At 38.5% G+C, this 19,472-nt stretch overlaps 2 protein-coding genes across 2 annotated transcripts; one reads left to right on the forward strand and one right to left on the reverse strand.

Annotated features, from left to right (window-relative positions):
- The first annotated feature begins 101 nt into the window (after nt 1-101).
- Nucleotides 102-9,451, forward strand: ncf2 (neutrophil cytosolic factor 2). Its single transcript, XM_053505087.1, has 14 exons — nt 102-341; nt 545-627; nt 846-954; nt 2,021-2,155; nt 2,950-3,057; nt 3,165-3,224; nt 4,375-4,418; nt 4,500-4,641; nt 5,705-5,764; nt 6,091-6,192; nt 6,309-6,460; nt 6,674-6,785; nt 8,828-8,936; nt 9,023-9,451. The coding sequence occupies exons 1-14, from the start codon at nt 168-170 to the stop codon at nt 9,094-9,096; spliced, it is 1,464 nt and encodes a 487-aa protein (XP_053361062.1). The 5' UTR covers nt 102-167; the 3' UTR covers nt 9,097-9,451.
- Nucleotides 9,452-10,339: 888 nt separating this feature from the next.
- Nucleotides 10,340-19,386, reverse strand: dph2 (diphthamide biosynthesis 2). Its single transcript, XM_053501974.1, is given in 8 exon segments — nt 10,340-11,844; nt 11,847-11,957; nt 12,494-12,688; nt 14,394-15,065; nt 16,245-16,465; nt 16,549-16,661; nt 16,803-16,987; nt 19,292-19,386. Coding segments are annotated over 7 exon segments (1,491 nt in total). The 5' UTR covers nt 16,956-16,987; nt 19,292-19,386; the 3' UTR covers nt 10,340-11,818.
- Between the last annotated feature and the right edge of the window lie 86 nt (nt 19,387-19,472).

Below are 19,472 nucleotides of genomic sequence, written 5' to 3' on the forward strand. Positions count from 1 at the left end.
CAAAAAAAACCCAATAAATGTTTTGTTCCTCAGTGGGTATAGTAACCAAACAGAGACACTTCCTCTCTGACAGACTGGGGGTTGTCCTGAGTTCAGTTTCACATTCTCAACCGATGATAAAAAGGGACGTTAGGTTTTAGTTAGGTTTCAGCTGCAGCTAAGGGAACATGTCCTTCGTGAGCACTCTCCGCCAGTGGGATGAAGCAGTGGCTTGTGTTGAGAACAAGGACAAAGTCTCTGCTCTCAGGATATTCCTGGACATCGAGGAGAAGACATCAAAAATCAACTTCAATATCGGATGCCTCCATCTGGAGAACAATGATCTGGATGCTGCAGAGAAGGTAAAGAGACATCTGTCATTAAGTGTCATTGAGTGAGGTAGTGAATGATTGATGATGAGTGAGATAAAAGAGACTATACCTTATCATATTGGTGTTGTTGTAGTTTTCAAATAAATCACATTTTAGATTAGAAACCATTTAAGTGGAAAAAAAGGAAGTGAAGTCGTTTCAGTCTGTTATGTGTAAACTTCTCTCTTTTAAAGGCGTTTGACTGTAGCATCGGCAAAGATCAGCATCTGGCCGTTGCTTTTTTTCAACGGGGAATTACGTTTTACAAAAAAGAAAGGTAGGACATGTCAAGCGTTAATCCACACTATAATTAAATGTTTAAGCAAATTACTTTAACTATAAAATCAGAGGAAGTGCAGTGCAATTGCTTCAACATTGCACAAACAAATGTTGTGTAAACCCCTTCCTCCTTTTTTTTTTTTAGTTATGCTTTCTGAATTTTATTACACTGTAAAGAAAGTCTCCTACTGTACAAACATCTGAACATCTTTGTAGGTTTGAAGAGTCACTGATGGATTTCCAGCAAGCTTATAAAGAGCTAAGAGGGAACCAGCTGATAGACTACAAACCTCTCGGACTGATGTATAAACTGTACGCTTGTGAGGTGTGTGCTGAAAGTTTTATTCTTCTCTTGTAGATATGGAATCTTAAGCCAGTACTGCAAAATGTTCCAGCATTTTCCACTAACAGGGTCTCATGGGTTTGAAATTGTACATGAAATATGTCATATGGAAAGACTTACATATACAGCATGTTAAGGATTTTAATAGTTTTTGGTTTAAATTAACATTGCGTGTAATGGATTATGTTTTATATTACAAAGATCCATTCAACAAGTCAAACCAGGATTTCAAGTCAACTAAAAACGGGACTTTCGATTGTGCTTAATAAAAGAACACTATTATGAGAGTAAAAACTCCCTTTATTTTGCTATATAATCGCCTGCTACACTAATGCACTTATCCGTGAGTTTCATTTGTGCTTGCAAGGTAGAAGGTTTTCTCAGTATACCCGAGCCATGATCAGACTCCCTGCTTTATGTCTGTAACGCTGGCCTCCTAGGAACTCCTTTAAAGGCCCAAACACGGTGCTTTAAGTGTGGTCAGGAGTGTTCTGGGAGATGTGGAAATAACTCCCAACCGAGTAATGCTACCAATACGCATTCTGTAACATTGACACCATTCAAATGTTTTACTGTAATTAAGAAGATTATTACTGTACTGTGTCTGATGTTTTTTGTAAATGTCATTCAGTTCTATTAGAAGTCCTGGTTTGACTTGAACGCCCCTCGTAAAAATGTAAAATTCAAATGTTTGCATAAGTGATGTATGGTGCAGGAAGCACAAATAAAAAAGGGAACATTTTTAGAATATATTATTATTCTCACAGTCATGCAGGTTTGTTTGAACCTCGAGAAAGGATTAAGCCTTAACTGTTCAGCTGTATGATATAATGATGTTCCGAGGGAATACTATAAAGTCTATTTGCAGTCTATTTTGGAGAGAGAGAGAGAGAGAGAGAGATTATCTATGATCCCAGCTGGCTATAATCGGAAACTGAAGTGATGTAATAATGTGAGCAAATTGTCATGCTTCTCTAAAATGATGACTGATGATGTGTGATCTCTCCCAGTTTTAGCTCACAGTGTTTTATTGGTTTTGCACATTTAGGTGCTGCACAATATTGGACTTCTCTATGCGGAGATGGGGAAATGGGAGAACGCTCAGGAAAACCTGCTTTCAGCTCTAAACCTCCGTACAGATTCCAAATTCAGCCACATCGACAAGGCTCTGGAATCCATTTTGGTCAGTTAAAAAACACCATCCACATGATCCACATGACACTTCTGTCACAAATGTGAAAGTCACTCTGAATATGTTGTTTTACTACACTGTGTTGAACTAATGAGCCAGAAATGACAACAAATGCCTTCAGAACATTCCTATACTACATATCACTTTATCATATTTACAGGATCTTTTATATACGTGGATAGACCTGTGAAAATAGACTATAACTTCAACACTAACATGCTAACTAAAATGCTAGGTAAGCTAGCCAGCATTAGCATTACTAACCCTAACCCTTAGCTAGCCAGCTAACCTAGGTCAAAATCCCAACAGCTATGCTAGAGGTTTGGTATAAAAACCAGTTTAAAAAAAAACTATTGCAGAAAAAAAAAAACATTATTAAATGCATTAAGGTTAAATTATATACTCACTATACCTCTAGCTCACACAGTTTTGCTAGATTAGCAAGCCGGTTAGATTAATTTTGAAATACGAAGCTGATTGCAGTAGATGTTGTGAGCCATGTATTTGCCTGTAATGTAAGATAAGAAACAAGAAAATCACTACAGCGTAATTGCTTTAACACGACACATTCTGATGTTACGTAAGATTGCAATGTCATGTTTCGATGAATAATCAGATAAGGGCATCATTAAAAATAATCATTAGATCTGTTTGCGTGTTTTCAATCTGTATTTTTAGTTGCTTAAATCCACTTACTCAATGTGGTATTGCGCAACCGTGTGTGCTTTACAAGAATATACTGTACATATATAAGTGACTGTGTTCTTGCTTAACCATGCATGCAGAAGCAGAAACTCTTTCCCCCGGTGGCGATTAGACCGGAGCTGATGTTTAAACCAAATAAGCACTATGTGGCAGAGTTGGAGAAAAAGGACTACCTTGGAAAGGCCAAGGTACTCAACCATCATCATTTCAGCGACTGATGTAACCAGTGATAGTGGAATAATGTTGGTTGTCAGAAAAAAAAATACATATATTTATGGATGCTTTGTCCACACAGGTTATATCTTCTGTGGTTCCTGCTGATAATTTTTCCGGTTTCGCTCCTCTTCAGCCTCAAGTGAGTCTGGCATTTCATTCTCCTTCATTCTTAAGACCGCAAACATTTGATTGACGCGGTCTAATTCCACGTTCATTCCGATAGTTTTTAACAAAATATAAAGCAAACAGGACAAACAGACTAAATAGAAATGTGTACATAATGTCCATTTAAAGAATCTTTTCTAAAAATTTGTTTGTTCATATTTAATATTATGTTAAGTAAATAAATGTCTTTATATACACCGGTCACTCATATCATTAAAACCACTGACAGGTGAAGTGAATAACATTGATTATCATTACAGTTGCACATGTCACAGGGTAGGATATTTTCGACAGCAAATGAAGTCAGTTTTTTCTGATGGTTTCTGATGGTTGCGAAGGAAGTGCGAGGATCTAAGCAACTTTAATGAGGCTGAATTGTGATGGCTAGACGACTGGGTCAGAGCAACTCCAAAACAGCACATCTTGTTTGGTGTTCCTGCCATCCAGGCTAACTACATACCAAAAGTGGCCAAATGAAAGACTTAGAAATGAGAAACTAACGACAGGGTCATGGATACCCAAGGTCCATCCTGTCTGGTCTGAACCCAAAGAAGAACTACAGTAATACATATCGCTGAAAAAGTTAATTGTGACAGGGACTTGTGTGATGCTCTAGATAATGTAATCTTGGGAACTTTGGGCCCTGGCCTTCATGTAGATGGTATTTTAACATATTCATAACATTTACCTAAGCCCTGTTCCCCCAGACCCAGTACTCTCCTTCATTATAACAGTATTCCCCAATTGCAGTAGTCTCTTTCAGCAGTAGATAATACACAGACACAGAAATGTTGGCCATAAATGATTTGAGGGACAAAGGTTTAAGTTGTTGACTTGACCACCAAATTCCCCAGATCTCAGTGGTAAGTGATGGAAAAAGGCAGCACAAGGTGGACCTACACTATATTATGCAAGTGGTTTTAATGTTATGGCTGATCAGGGTATCTTTTTTTTTATTTCTTTTATTTAAAAAACAGATAAGGGTTACAGTGATCTATATTAAGTTTGCAGAGCACATTATATGAAACATCATGAATTATGTGGATGATGCATAAAGTTATGACCCTTTCCATATTTAATGCACATTAATTGAATTTGTTATATTTTTCATTTGCTTTACATAGGTTGAAGATGCGCCAACTAAACCCAAGGCACCAGAAGTACTTAGGTAAAACCTCTCTGTTCACAAAGTAGGCCAAGCTCAGGGAGTTGGAGTGTTATTTATAGTATTTGTACCTGTGAACCGCAGAGCCCTTGAAGGCGAACCACACACTGTTTTGTACGAATTAATTCCTGAGACCAAAGAAGAACTGGCTGTGTTACCAGGCAACATCGTTTTCGTTCTTGAAAGAGGGACTGACAACTGGGCGTCTGTTATTTTCAACGGAAGGGTACGTGGTGTATGGGTTTTTGTCTGCTTTACTGCATGCCCAAAATGCATGATTTATGATGCAATGGTTGACTATAAAACAGTTCAAAGAACACTGTTCATCACAAACTTAGAGGAAGTTATCCACATCACACTGTTGATATTAATTCCTAGAACATCAAGCCAAGATAAAATAATATAAATTCCACAAGCTTTAAAGGGTTCCTATTTCTATATCTTCCCTGCCTGAAAGCTGCATCAGCCATCATGTAAAAAAATGATTTGGGGTGAAAGTTTTCTGTAGTATGTATTATATTTAAAGTCAGAAAAAACTATTAAGTGTGCTTTCTAACTACATTATATAAAGTTAATTTTATTGATTTTTTTTTTGCCACACTATGGACCCCCTGTTTATCGAATCTTTATATTATTATAGTTTTCTTGCTGTATTAAAATGCAGGTGTCATGTCCTGCCTGGTACAATAAGTTGCCATTTTAGACTGCTTTAACCAAAGAAAGCAAAGAAATGACTGGAATTGGGTTAAAAACTGTCGAACACATTATTCAAACAGTGTTGAGTCATCAACTTCGCAGAAAAAAGATAAAAATCATGAATGAATGTGAAGTTGCACTGAAAAAAAAAAAATCAAAAATAGAAATCACAGCTATATTTACTAGTGAAAGTAAGAGCATTTCCACATACACAGTACAACAGGAACTCACAGGTTTGAGACTAAACAGCTGTGGCCATAGGAAAACCACTTGTAAGTGAAACTAATCAGAAACAGGCTTCAACATTGTGATGGAGCATAAAGATTGAACTTGTATGTGATGAGTTCAGATTGACCAGAGTGATGGGACAGTGTGCATCAGTGTAAGAAGGGAAGCGCAAGAAGCGATACAAGCTCTGGAGGCAGTGTTATGATCTGGGGTTGCTTCAGTTGGTCAGGTCTAGACTCATCACATTACTATATATGGCAATAAATTGAAGAATAAAAAAAAAATCTACCAGGCAGTATATTTATAGTATTTTACAAATTGTCTAAGTGAAGTATATATTTTTTTTATTATGTTCTTATCTCCAGAAAGGATTGGTTCCCTACAACTTCCTGGAGCCACTGAATATGGCCGCAAAGATGGTGCCGGTAAAGTGCTCTTCTCAATATGTGTGCTTAAAATAATGATACACTGCATAATAAAAATAATTAAACCAAAGGAAAACCAACTGAAACAAGTGAAGCATTTAAATCTTTTGAAAACTAGAATTACAAAACGTCACATTGCTTATTTGAAGCATGTTTTGATGCCAAAACGTCTTATTTCTAATCCTTTTAATTCAGACATTTTGAATCGTTGAAAATGTTTTTTATTTTCTTTTTCACTACATCTTTCTGCATCCAAATTTCAAACTAACTTTGCATCTACTTCTCCAAATCTAAAAGAAGGATCACTGAGTGCCTCTTTTCTGTAGGTTGCACCATCTATCACCGATGAAGACATACCCGCTCCGCCTAGACGACGAGCGCCCAGCAAACCTGGGGATAAAGTAGAAAAGCAGGCTACCACAACTGAGGTACCACACACTACATAAACACACACACACATAAAATGTGTATTTTCATTCTCACTTGTTATAATTGATCATTCCAACAATTAATTAGATTTGTTCTATATTATCTTTATCACTAGACTACAGCTGCTGGTGATGTCTCAAAATGCATTGTGAAAGTGCACTTCCTGTTCACCATATCCTTCTGCATTGCACCAGGACAGCCGTATGAAGTCATTCTTAAGATTATCAGCACTAAACTTAAGCGACCTGCTTCTACACTCTCTCTCAGGTACCTACAGCTACTATAAAATCATACTAAACTCTACATAGTAGGATCCAAATGTTCTAGTTGTCACAATCAATTCTGGCAAAAATGTTTATTATGTACCTTTAAAATTGATTTGATGTTTAAAATCAGATATTACATGACAGTGCCATGAAATATGAGAAAAAGGACTATACCATCAGAAGTCTAATAATCCTTCTGTCCATATCCTGGCAGATATAATAAGCCTGGATCCACTGAAAAAGTAACAGTTGACGAGTCAGAGATGGCGGCGTTGTGGACCTGCGTGAGCAACAGCCGCCTCACACTGTGGTGTTCAGCCACTGAGGTACCGCAAATCAAATTCTCCCGAAAGAAACGCATCCTAACCATTACATCCCATAATAGTAAGATCATTTCTTCATGTCTAGTGAGATTCTTTCAGTAAGATTAGGGTATTATTTTTCCTGTTTTTAATACTACTGTATTACATTACCCAGCCAAAAACAAACACTCACCATCTTAGAAGGGTCAGATTATTGGCCTGTATCGAGCAAAGAAATTAAGTAAGAAATCTAGACACATTATTAAAACTCGGAGATCACTTAAACACTTGGTGATGATGCATCACAAAATCTATATTTATTAACGAATTTAAGAGCATTTCCAAAAACAAGAGCCCACATGATTGTGACTAAAAGGCTGTGTGGCCTTACAAAACGACATGTTAATGGAAAAAAAATTGTTTAGTCATTTGTGTGTTGGAAAAAACTCAAGTTGCTACGGAGCATAAATATTGGACTTTGGAACAATGGAAAAATGTGTTTTGATGAGTCCAGGATCACCCCATCTCAAAGTGAATAGTGTTCCAGGGTAAGAATGAAAGCACGTGAAGCGATATATTTATAATACATCGTGCTCACTGTACAAGCCTCTAATCTGGGGTTATTTTATTTGATCAGGTCTAGACTCGGCAACATTATGTTGAAAATATTGGTGTGAATTTTTAAAAGGGCAGGGTTGCGTCAGGAAGGGCATCCGGCATAAAACCTGCGTCAAGTTGTTGCGCAGATCGGATGGTTCGCTGTGGTGACCGCTTGACAGGAACAGCCGAAAGAATAAAAGCAGCAGCATATATAATCAAATTACAACACACATTTAAAAAAGTATCTCAAAATGTTAAAATATTTCCTTATATCACTTTTAAAAAAGCATTTAAAGTACACTTGTGAAAATCAGTAACGAATTACTGCATCGATGTTGTGTGGCAAGAGAGCGATCAGCCTGTGGCACTGCTGAGGTGTTATTAAAGATCAGGTTGCTTTGATAGCAGTCTCATTCTCGTATATATCTTCCTATCGTGTCGGTGTTTCTTATCTTCCTTTTGAAACGACCCCAGGCCACCTGAAAATAGCTTAACTGCCACTCCCACATATTGGATTTTACTTTTTGCATTTTCACTTCCATCATCGTTACCACAATAACGTATATAACACACCTATAAAAATAAACCCATCAGGACAAATAAGTAAATAAACTAAGTGATAGCTGTGTAACTCAATTTCATTTATATAAAATTAAAAGGATGCATTACGATATTCCTTTTTCAACATGTTTATAACCTAAATTCTTTCATAACTTTATCTTAAGCATCAGCATCAACTCAGGTTTGCTCAGTTTTAAATCATCATACTTTAAACTCATTATTCGTGCTGGTAATATTCTTTTCTTCCTTCCAAACAAAAAACATCCCTGTGAGCACTAGCTTTTATACCAATTCTACTTTCTGGATTACATCCCATTTTAATATCACCACTGGCTCTTTCTTTCACTTCTGAGCAGTTGCAGTTCAGCTATGATGTAAATGTATGATAAATACTGTATACAGTAGACATGTAATGTAATACATGGCTATGGCTACATGCTTGCAGACATCTGACCATCAACCTGTGCGTTTGTTGAATAACCTAGTCCAAATTTAGTCCCTTTTTGCTGTTATATAATCCTCCATTGCTCAGGAAAGTGCTTCCACTAGATTTCAGAGTGTGGCTGGGGATTTGTTCTCATTTGGCCACAAAAGCATTAGTGAGGTCAGGTTTTGGTGTTAAGTGGAACGTCCAGGGTGCAACCGGTTTTCCACTTCATCCCAAAGGTGTTCAGTGAGGTTGAGGGCTCAGATCTCTGCAGAACACTCAAGTTTCTTTACTCCAAACTCGGCAAACTATGTTTTCATGGAACGTGCCTTGTGCACAGGGACACTGTCTTGCTGGAACAGATCTGGGCCTCTATACAATAGTGGTTCCAACCGGGTGGCAGCAGTTTAAGAGAGAACTACATATAGGTTTGATATCCACAAACTATTACCTTTTGTGCAATCACTGTGTGTTTTAGGATAAACCTGTGACTCAGGAGAAGGTGGTGGCTCTGTATGCTTATGAGGGCTCCACACCTGAAGATCTGGATTTTGCTCAGGGTGATGTCATCACTGTCCTTTCTAAAGGTAAAGAATTACAAATTGCTAGAATAAAAAAAAAAGACAAAGAATCATGAAATTTTGTTTTTATGAGGGTGTTTCTTTTTTTTCAGTAAATGAAGAGTGGTTTGAGGGCGAGTGCAATGGGAAAACTGGTATCTTCCCATCATCTTTTGTTGCAGCTTGAAGAATAATCAGTAGATTCAGAAGTCTGACTGATTAAATAATTTGCATTAGGATTTTGTTATTTAAGCTTAAGTGTAATTCTATCAGCAATGCTGAAGTGCAGTTTTATTAGGGGTTAACGTGTGTCTCTACACACTTACTTGTGTCTCTTTCTTATGAAAATTAATAATACAAGTCTACATATTTTATAAACATCATTTAGTTTTGGAAACTACTTGTGCGCAGCCTTTTTGCCATTAAGTTGCAAAGTTAAGTTGTTGTTTTGTATTGACCATCACTAAACTGTAAGCAATGAAATATGATGAGATGTTTATGTATTATATGCTTTTACCTCACCATAATAAAGCTGATCAAGAACTGTCTGTTTTATGCTTTTATTACTGATGTTATGTAACACCAATCAGCCATAACATTAACACCACAGCCAGGTGAACTGAACAAAATTGATGACCAATGACCAAGTCCAATCCATGGAGTAGCAACCACGTTACAATAGGTTGGGGTTTTAATGTTGTGGCTGATCGGTGTATGTGAAGCATCACGTCCCTGTGTATGATCTGTAACTAGAGAAATAGCAACATGTTAGAATTCGCACATTGGCCTCCGAGTGGCGCAGTGGTAAAGCGCTCGCCCTATCATCCGGAGGTCGCTGGTTCGAACCCCGGGTGATGCTGTTTTCCTCTCACAGCCGGAGGCACAGAGAGAGCTGATTGGCCGAGCTCTCTCAGGGGGGAGGGATGAGAGGTACTTGCGCTCCCACATTAGTCACGGCGCTACAGCCAATCAGGGGCGTCTGTGAGCTCGCGCACACGGTGGGAGCGGCTAGCGCTTTCCTCCGAGTGTGTTACTCCGCCCCTAACGGTGCGTGAGCGAGCAGTTCGAAAAGATGCGGTCGGCTCGCGTCACGTGGTTCGGAGGAAACACGGGATAGCTTTCGCCCTCCCGACTGAGTGGTTGTAGTAGCCTCGATGTGTGTGGGAGCCCCCTAGTGACGGGGAGTAATTGGCCACGACTAGATTGGGGAGAAAATCGGGGAAAAAAGAATTGGACAGGACTAAATTTATTAAAAAAATAAATAAATAAAAAAAAAAGAATTCGCACATTAATATACTGTAAACTTATTTGAATCACAGCTGGCTGTCACAGGTTTTTTAGAAACCAATCAACACTTTGTAACCAAAATAGAATCCAATAGTGCTGTAGTATAATACACTACCACTCAAAAGTTTAGACTCGCCTTCCATGATCTTTTCTGATTTTGTATTTCTTTCTACATTATAAAACAATGCTGAAGGTATTCAAAGTTAATATTAAGATGTGTCTGCTACTTACGCTCTGTAACCATCGCCGTGAATTTCGATGGGTTCGATATACTTTACACCGGCATACTTATGATGAACATGATTCCTGATTTTTAAAACAATGCTGAAGGCATCCAAAATATGCAATAATCTCCTTTGCACAGTTGATTTTGAGACGTCTTATGCTCTGTAAGGCCTTCACAATGACTCTAATTTGAGTCGTTTGTTAATACAGTAGGTGATTTCTAGGTCTGGTATCTCTAAATGAACTTCTCGTCTGGAGCAGATGGGTTTAGCAAATGCACTTCACAGTACTGTTATTGCAAGCCCTGTTCCAGAACATCTGACCTACTTGTCTTAAAATAACACCTGCTGTTGTTGTTCCTTAATTACCTAATACTATACGTGTTATTTCATAATTTGTAAAAATAATAATAATAATAATAATAATAATAATTCTGTGTTGTAGTATCTAGGATGTAGAAAATAAATCCAAACCTGTGTCCAAACTTTTGACTGGTACTGTACATCTCACACAACTGTACAACATTACAATTTCTTGTAACATTGTGTACTTAAATAAAAACCAAGCCGATGAACATGGTTCACACCCCATCATTGGCCCCAACTGTACATGCCAAAGAACTCAAGGAAGGAACTGCTGTCCCTGCTTTTTCTGCGGGACATAAAGCCTAATTTAACTCTGATTAGATCAACATTAACCAATCACAGGAGTCATTATGGAAGCATAATAGAGCTATTATCATTTCTCTACCAAAGCGTGCAGGTTGAAGAAAGGTGGTGGCAAATCACTTAACCTTAAACCTTTCAGCTTTTGCTTGAACGCAAAACTGTAAGCCCAGATGGTTTCAGGCTGAAAATGTCTACATATGGTCAGGGTTGAAAACAACATGCAGTTCTTCATCAGAAAACCAAGAATCAAGAGAAAAAAAAAAGACAGAAAAAGTATATTGAACTGTATATATATTTTTTATTGTTGGTTGTTCACTGGGTTTTGTCCAAGCAGAAGACCTATTTCAGTTTTTGTTGTTTTTTTGGCTTATAATGTGAAGAAGCTCAGAGATGACAGTCTACATCTCTGGGCATAATACGCAATACAGAAATTTCTACTACCACCTGCTAAAATAAAACCTCACATTTGGTTTATATCCATGTCCTTTGTGGAATCTTTATCCAGATGTTTAAAAAAGCCTTCTCTTTTTGATTACAGAAAATAATTCTGATAGTCGCCTTAGCTTAAACAGGGCATATTACGTCCATAATTACGTACTTTTGTCCGGTGTCAGTGGATTGACACTTCCTCTGAGTTTTATATTAAACATGATGTAACATGTTTGAGCAGTGGTGTCTGTCTTTCTAATTTCCTTTTGGCCTCCAGAGTGTTTCTTGCAGTTTAGTGCTTTATGATGAGGTCAAGCAGTCTTTACCTCCTCCTCATAAGCAATCGCAATACCGCGTCTTCCCTCCACAGCTTTAACCACCGGTGTTTCCCCCAGCTTGGGCTCCAAACCCTGCCAGCTCCGGCCAGCGAGAAAAGACGCTGCCAAGAGAGAGTGCAAATCGTTTATTATAGCACGCACAGTATGTTCTGCATTAGATGAATGAAACTTTTCCCTTTGCCACACCGGAGGATAATTAGACTGGATATGAGGCTGATTTGTACCTCCTCATGATTACAAAATATGTTTGGATGTTTTCAAAGGATTATCGGATGTGTACAATCACTCCAATCTGTTTACAGTCCAAACATGGCTGTCCGGATTTAAAACATCCTGTAGTGACAGGGGTATTGTTGTGTATGAAAATCTCGACACCATGTTTGTTCAGGATTCATTAATGGGATCTAAAAGTGTGTGGTGTTTTATTTAGTCCATAATTTAAGACCCAACTAATATTTCTAATACAGTACATATCTGACATCACTGATTGGTATATGGTATTGACTTCTTTGTTCATAATTGCTCTAAAATAAGAACACATTTACACTAAAGTGCCAAATAGAACCATGTAGAAATAGAAAATGATCCCTTTAGTATATTCTCCTTTTGTATTTCTGCAGTTCTTCCAGCTCTTTACCTGCAATATTTGTGTTGGCCAGAGTTAGAGTCTGATTCCTGACCACAACTGAAGAAGGCAATGACGAACCATCTGTTGACTCAGAAGAAGATCGTAAACAGGAAGTCCGCAGTGCTCCAGTGATTAGTGACACATCTGTTGTGTCATCATTAGCGGATTGATCTGACTCAGGAAAGTCCACGTGACTGCAGCCTCCTGAGTAACATTTGGGAAATATATAATAACAATAATTATACACAAAAATATCCTATTCAGACATGAAAAACATCAAAATATCACAGTGGCAGGCATCAAAAGTCTTGTGTTCGGTCTTCACACCAACACAACACTGACGATGGATGTGGTATTTTTAAAGCCATACTGGTACTGAACCAGTGTTTTAGGCGAGCGTCTGCTCCGCATCAGGACATCTTTTATCTTACAGTAATTAAGAAACAAAATAAACAAAGCAGAATTAGCCAGTCACTTAGCCAGAGTAAGGAAAAGGCAGAGAAAACAAAAACAGGCCAAAAGAGGGAGGACAAATTAAACCAAAATGCACTTTTAACCAGAAGCCATAAATATCGACAAAAACAAAAATATTGTGCTTCTTAGGTGCATCCAAAGACAAGTACAGTGGCATTTAATTAAAAAAAAAAAAAAAAAATGAAACAAATGTATAAAAGTCTGGGAACTTAAAAGGATGGCAAAACCTGAAATGCCAAGAAAACACCAGCTAGGCTACCGTGGTTTAAACGAGGGGTGTTCAATTCAAACCAGGACTTTCAATCAAATTTTTGTGAATGAAGGCGTTAAAAACCATTGAGTTCACTTGAAGCACAGCACACTGATAAGACTCTTAGCTGCTGTAAATGTCTAAATGGTGCAAACATCGAGCAAGTGGAACGTCTGATCCTTAAAAACTGACAGATAACCTGTTGCAACTTGCGGTAGAAAAGCATCTGTCTGTGGGAACTGTACACACCATCACTTGCACATTACAGGAAACTCGGCTGGGAGTCATTGCTACATCCCCCGTACAATAACCTCCTGACCTCACGTCAAACCATTTCCACATGTTAGGGACATTAAGGAGCTCCTGGGAGGCCAGTATTTTAGATGTAAAGGAGGCAGTCCGATCATGGCTCTGGTGTACCTTGATGGTATCCAAGTGCTAGTAAAACACTAGTATAAAGGGTTATATAGTAAGTGTATATATCAGGGGAGTTTTTACTCTCATAACTGTGTTCTGCACAATTAAAAGTCCCGGTTTGATTTGTACGCCCCTCATATATAATGTTAACCACCTGTATTTCTCTCATGGCACAAATTACTGTGTGAAAGTAAAAGACTTGTACCATCACTCCATAAGTACAATCCTCACTGTGTTTCTCTGGAACTGTCCATTTACACAGGCTGAATGCCTTCTTACTCATCAACCAAGAAACATTTTGAAAACTGGCATGCTTGTACCGTAACTGCAGCAACGCATTGGCGGTAAATCATTTGTACGTGTCATTGTCCGTGACCTGAATATGGGCGTGTGTACAGTACATGCAGGTCTGTTCATTCTATTCATTTGCAGCAAAGCGAGTAGCACAAAGCCATCTTTGAAGTGTCCTGTACAGTATATGACAAGGTCTCACACAAAAACCTTTGAAAGATGAGATGATGGTCTCTGTCCCTGAAACTTCCTGAACACAAAGAGAAATCTAACTACAGATTTACCAGCGCTCATGATCTACAGGCTTGCCGTAAAAAAATCGTACTGATTAGGATCTCATTTTCTGCTGATATCGCATCAGAAATAAAAAAGGCATTTAATTATGAATTCAGTGAAGTTGCACTTCTACACTATTATGCAATACAATATATTCATTACAATCACTGAATTAAATAAATAAAATTCAAAAGTATATACCGGGCAGCAAGTCTTGAAAATCAGTGATGTATTCTCCGTTCCACTCGCGATTCTTGTTACAGGCCACCTCCATCTCAAACGGCGTGACCACCGGCCTGTAGAACTCGCTAGAATCCAGCAGTGAGTTCTCTGGACAAGCCACTAACACGTACACATCGATCTCGAGGAAGTTGGCCAGCTTTGAGACGTTGATCTTGCCCATCGCAAACATATAGCTCTTCTTTCCGGCCTTGCGAATACTTTCTTTAAGCTGCTCGATGATGCTCAAGTAGTTCGCGACGCCCAACGTGCCCACCAGGATTCCCACCACGTTGGCGTCCTTTGCCCGCTCGATGGCGTAATAGCGCTTCATCAGCGCTTTATTGATGTTGATCGATTCGGCTCGGCCTGTCGACGTGTCAGGGTCGAATGAACCGAAAGCGCAGCGGTTCCATGTCATCATGAAGTTAGTGAGAGTAAGACCCTCGTGGCCGACGTAGAACATCCTGTAGTCCTCAATGCTCTTTCCTGGTTTTAAACCAAATTGCCGGCCGAATTTATGAACACGCCCGTCGTCTGAGTTAATGCTGGCTTTAAGGGATCCGTAGTAGACCCGATCTTGTGAATGATCCGCTCTTAGTACAGAGAACACAGCGTTGGGGTAGGAGTCACCCAACAGCCTTTGGAAGTCATCTAATGAGAAACAAACACAGATATTACACATTATATTGGAATAACAAAACAAGCTAAAAAGAAAACAGCTAAGAAAAAAACTTTTCTTTGTTTGATAAAGATTGCTCTTATAAGTGTCCTTAATTGCATCCAATGCACACCAGTCATCAGGTTCAACATTTGCACGCTGCTTCGCTGTACACATTTTACTGGAACATACGTTATCATGTTAGCGCTGTGCAATTAATTACATTGTATTTTCAATTACAATTTTGGCTTCCAATGATCCCAATGATGGCTCGGCTCATCATCTGGAGATTGCTGGTTCGGTTCCCGGGTGATGCTGTAACCTCTCGCAGCCGGAGGTCTAAAGAGAGCTGATTGGCCGAGCTCTCTCAGAGGGGAGGGATGAGAGGTACTTAGTGTCCCCACATTAATCACGGCTCTACAGCCAATCAGAGGCATCTGTGAGCTTGCGCGAGCAGAAGAAGCGGATAGCGCTGTCCTCTGAGTGTGTTACACCGCCCCTAACGGTGCGTGCAGTTCGAAAAGATGCGATAGGGTCGAGGGTTCGATTCCCGCCTCTGGTATGTGTGCGTGGAGTTTGCATATTCTCCTTGGTGTTTCTTGGTATTCAGTTTTCCTCCCACAGTCCAAAGACGTGCAAATTAGGCTTATTGGATGGTACCAAATTGAACAAAGTGTGTGTCCTGCGATGGATTGGCCCCCTGTGCATAGTGTACAGGATAAACGTATAGAAGATGAATGAATGAATGAATAAATGATAACTATCCAGTGCATCCATTTGCCTTAATGTGCTTGTTTTACATTATTGTTTTTGATTAAATATCTTTAAACTGTAAAACAAAGTAAAAAAATAATAATAATAATAATTATATGTTGTTTTTTTAAACCAATACATGTACAGTGTTTTGAAAGTCAATATGAAATCATGTTACATAATCACGATCTTTGACCCATATACTCATGATTACGATTTTGACCATAACAGCACAGCCCTATGTGATATTTCTTTTTGTGTTTTATTTTATTCCAGATAAATCCATTTCATCAACTTCAAACAAGTACCATTAAAATGCTTGTGGCACTGCATTGCCGCAAAAGCATTGTGAATTGACAAAGCAGTTCCTCATATATATAAATAAATAAATAAATAAATAAACCTGGGGAGATACCCACCCATAGCGTGTAAGTAGGTGACATCATACAATATGATCACGTGACTCTCCCGGTCAGGGTAGAGTTCCCTGAATGCTGCAGCACACTCCTGCACATTGATGGGTCTCTTTCCGAACACGTACATAAGAGGCAGACGTCCAGACGGACTGAGACACGAGCGGCCGTAGTGCACGATGCAGTCAGCGCCGACGTGCTCAGCAGCTACTTCATCCACGCAGCAGCTGAGGAGCCGAGCACACGCAACATGTGGAACAGGGATACATGTATCAGTAATAACGAGGTAACCAGTGAGAACAGATTTTACCTGCCATAGGTGGTGTCTCCTAAAATATACGTCTTTGCATTGGTCTCCCTCTCCAATGCTGCAGAGACTCCTACAGAATCTACCAGGAGTTCATCAGGAAACTGCAAAGCTACCTGTGTTTAATAAGAGACTGATGATTTACAAGAAAGGTGCTGATACTCGTCTGCATTTTTTAAATAATCTGCATCTAAAATATTAGATGTTAGGAGCACCCAAAATACTGTGAAAAGTTTGCCTGCCAAATCAGATTTCACCTTTTGGAAATTGTTACTGGTAATAAAGGAACAGGTCTCGTTGATCTGATAAAGTTCCTGTAGATCTTCGGGCCGGATTCCTGATTCACTGAGATTCACATCCACACTGCGCTGTAACACCGTCTCGCTGTTACTGCTAAAAACCTCCGCCATGGTGCTTAAAGCTGGAGAGCTACATTCAGCACCTGGACCATACAGAACAAACAGAAAGCAATGTCAGAACAAAAATGCATTTATTTCCTATTAACAGTCAACTGATCAGGACACTTTTAGTATCTTAGTCTTTTTATGTAAGTGAGTCTTGTTACTAATATATCAGGATATAAATTCAAAACAAGATGCTTACTTTAAGTGTAACAGCAACTTGCATAACAAAGACTCTAACCAAGTAGTCTCAAAAGAGCATCCCCAGCATAATCATTTGCAGACTCTTGTACGTTCACTTTAATGTAACAGACTAATATTAGTGTTTTATAAATAAATCAGTACATGTTTGGTTATTATTTATCTTGGGGAAAAGAATTATCCCAAGAAATTGAAACTTTAAAAGCTATGCTTGAGGATTACCAATATTAGTAAAAACCAAAGAAAAGAAATTCATTACATGCAACATGAAATTTTAAACTTTTTTTTGTTTTAAAATCAATAATTACAGGTTACAGCACAAGAAAAGCAAAAATCCAGTATCTCAAAATATAAGAATGTTTCATTTCAAGCTTGAATATATTACTATTTATACAGTATGATAACATATTGTATATCTCTTAGTCTGGTTCAGAACACATTCACTATCATAAGGAAGGCTGCTGATTTGACAGTCATCCAGAAGATTCACAAGGAGGGTAAGTCACGGAAGGAGATCACTAAAAAGGCTGGGTGTTTTCAGAGTGCTGTACCTAAGCATATTCAGAGAAAGTAGACTAAAGGGTAAAAAAGTGAACAACTGGCATGACTGCAGCCTTAAGAACATCGTCAGGCCAGGTTCAAACCCCACAACCACCAAGTTGCCACTGTTGGGCCCTTAAGTAAGGCCCTTAACCCTCAACTGTTTAGATGTATAATGAGATAAAGATGTAAGTCGCTCTGGATAAGCAAAGAGAACTTGGGAAAGCTTAGCAAGGAGTGAAATGAGGCTGGATTCAGTGCATCAAGAGCCACCATGCACACGCATCTTTAGGAAATGGCTGCAACTGTTTCATTCCCAGTATCAAGCCACTACTGATACACAGACATCAGAAATGTTGTACCTAAGGAAAGGGCTAAGGAAAAAAAAAAAAAACTGGACCGTTGTTCATTGTTCCAAAATCCTCTCATTTTGCATTTAATTTAGAAAGCAAGGTCCCAGGATTTGGAGACGAAAGTGAAGAAACAGAATTCAAACTGCTTTTAGGTGTTACATTACCACAATCTACGATAATTTGGGTTGGCATGTCAACTGCTGGTGCTGGTCCACTGTGTTTTATCAAGTTAAACGTCAACAAAGTGATTTTAGAACACCTCATGCTTTTATTTGCAGACAAGCTTCAATGCCAATTACTTTTTCCAGCAGAACGTTACACCTGCCCGCAGCGCCAAAACTTATCACTCAATTGATTGCTGACCATAATATTACTATGCTTTATTGGCCAGCCAACTTGCCTGATCTGAACCCTGTAGAGAATCTATGGGCTATTGTTAAGATGAAAATGAGAAACAAATGACCTATCAATATAGACGAGGCTGAAGGCAACCTGGTCTTCTCACTAGTGCCACAGGCTGACCTCCTTCATGTCATGCTGCTTTGATTCAGTAATTTGTGCTTAAGGACCGGACAAGACCAAGTATAGAGCGCAAAAATGATTATACTTTTTCTAAATTTCTGTCTTGTAAAACCTTTTTGATAGGTATTTTACTACTGGATACTAAATTTATTTTATTTTGTTAGCTGTAATCATTAAAATTAAAACAAACAAACATGAATCTAGACTATATATGAGTTTCATGTTTTTAAATTAAATTACAAAACAAAAAAAACTTACATGATATTCTAACTGATTTAGCACTGCATAATCAACAGTTTCACTGTTTCCTTGTTATGCAAACCTTGGTGGTAGGGTTTTAAAGCTTGGGAATAGAAATAAATAATAAATGAATAATTAAATAAACACACACACACACAGCTGAAAGCAATAATGCAGAAATGCAATTTTTAAAACTGACATGAAGGTTTAGTATTTTCAAGTAATTAAATATTAGTTTAAAAAGTTTTAAAATATTTTCTAAACATTTATCCTTGTACACATGTTAAACTTATAAATATAACCTGAGGAAACTGACACATCAAACCTAATAAACACGTTAGGACGTTGACTGGAGATATATAAACAGTTAGCATGCAGCTAACAGCTAAGGACAAGACTCAGCACCGCAAGAGAATAATGTACATTTTACAAAATGAAGACACATTTATATATATCTTTTTTTTAACTGTAAAAGTTAACTCTACATACTAAAGTAAAACCTCGCTTTTCCACAGAACTGACTTCCACGTGAAGGGAGCTGCACGTCAGGGATGCGGTCTTCTTCGCTAGATCGAGCCCCATTACTCTCCAGCGCGCTGCCGCCCTCTAGCGGACCCGGAAGAGCTGCCGCGTCTCCAAACCGGGAACTATTTCCGGAATCTCATTAGGT

Source organism: Clarias gariepinus, chromosome 1, assembly GCF_024256425.1.
Source record: "Clarias gariepinus isolate MV-2021 ecotype Netherlands chromosome 1, CGAR_prim_01v2, whole genome shotgun sequence".
Taxonomy (NCBI): Eukaryota; Metazoa; Chordata; class Actinopteri; order Siluriformes; family Clariidae; genus Clarias; species Clarias gariepinus.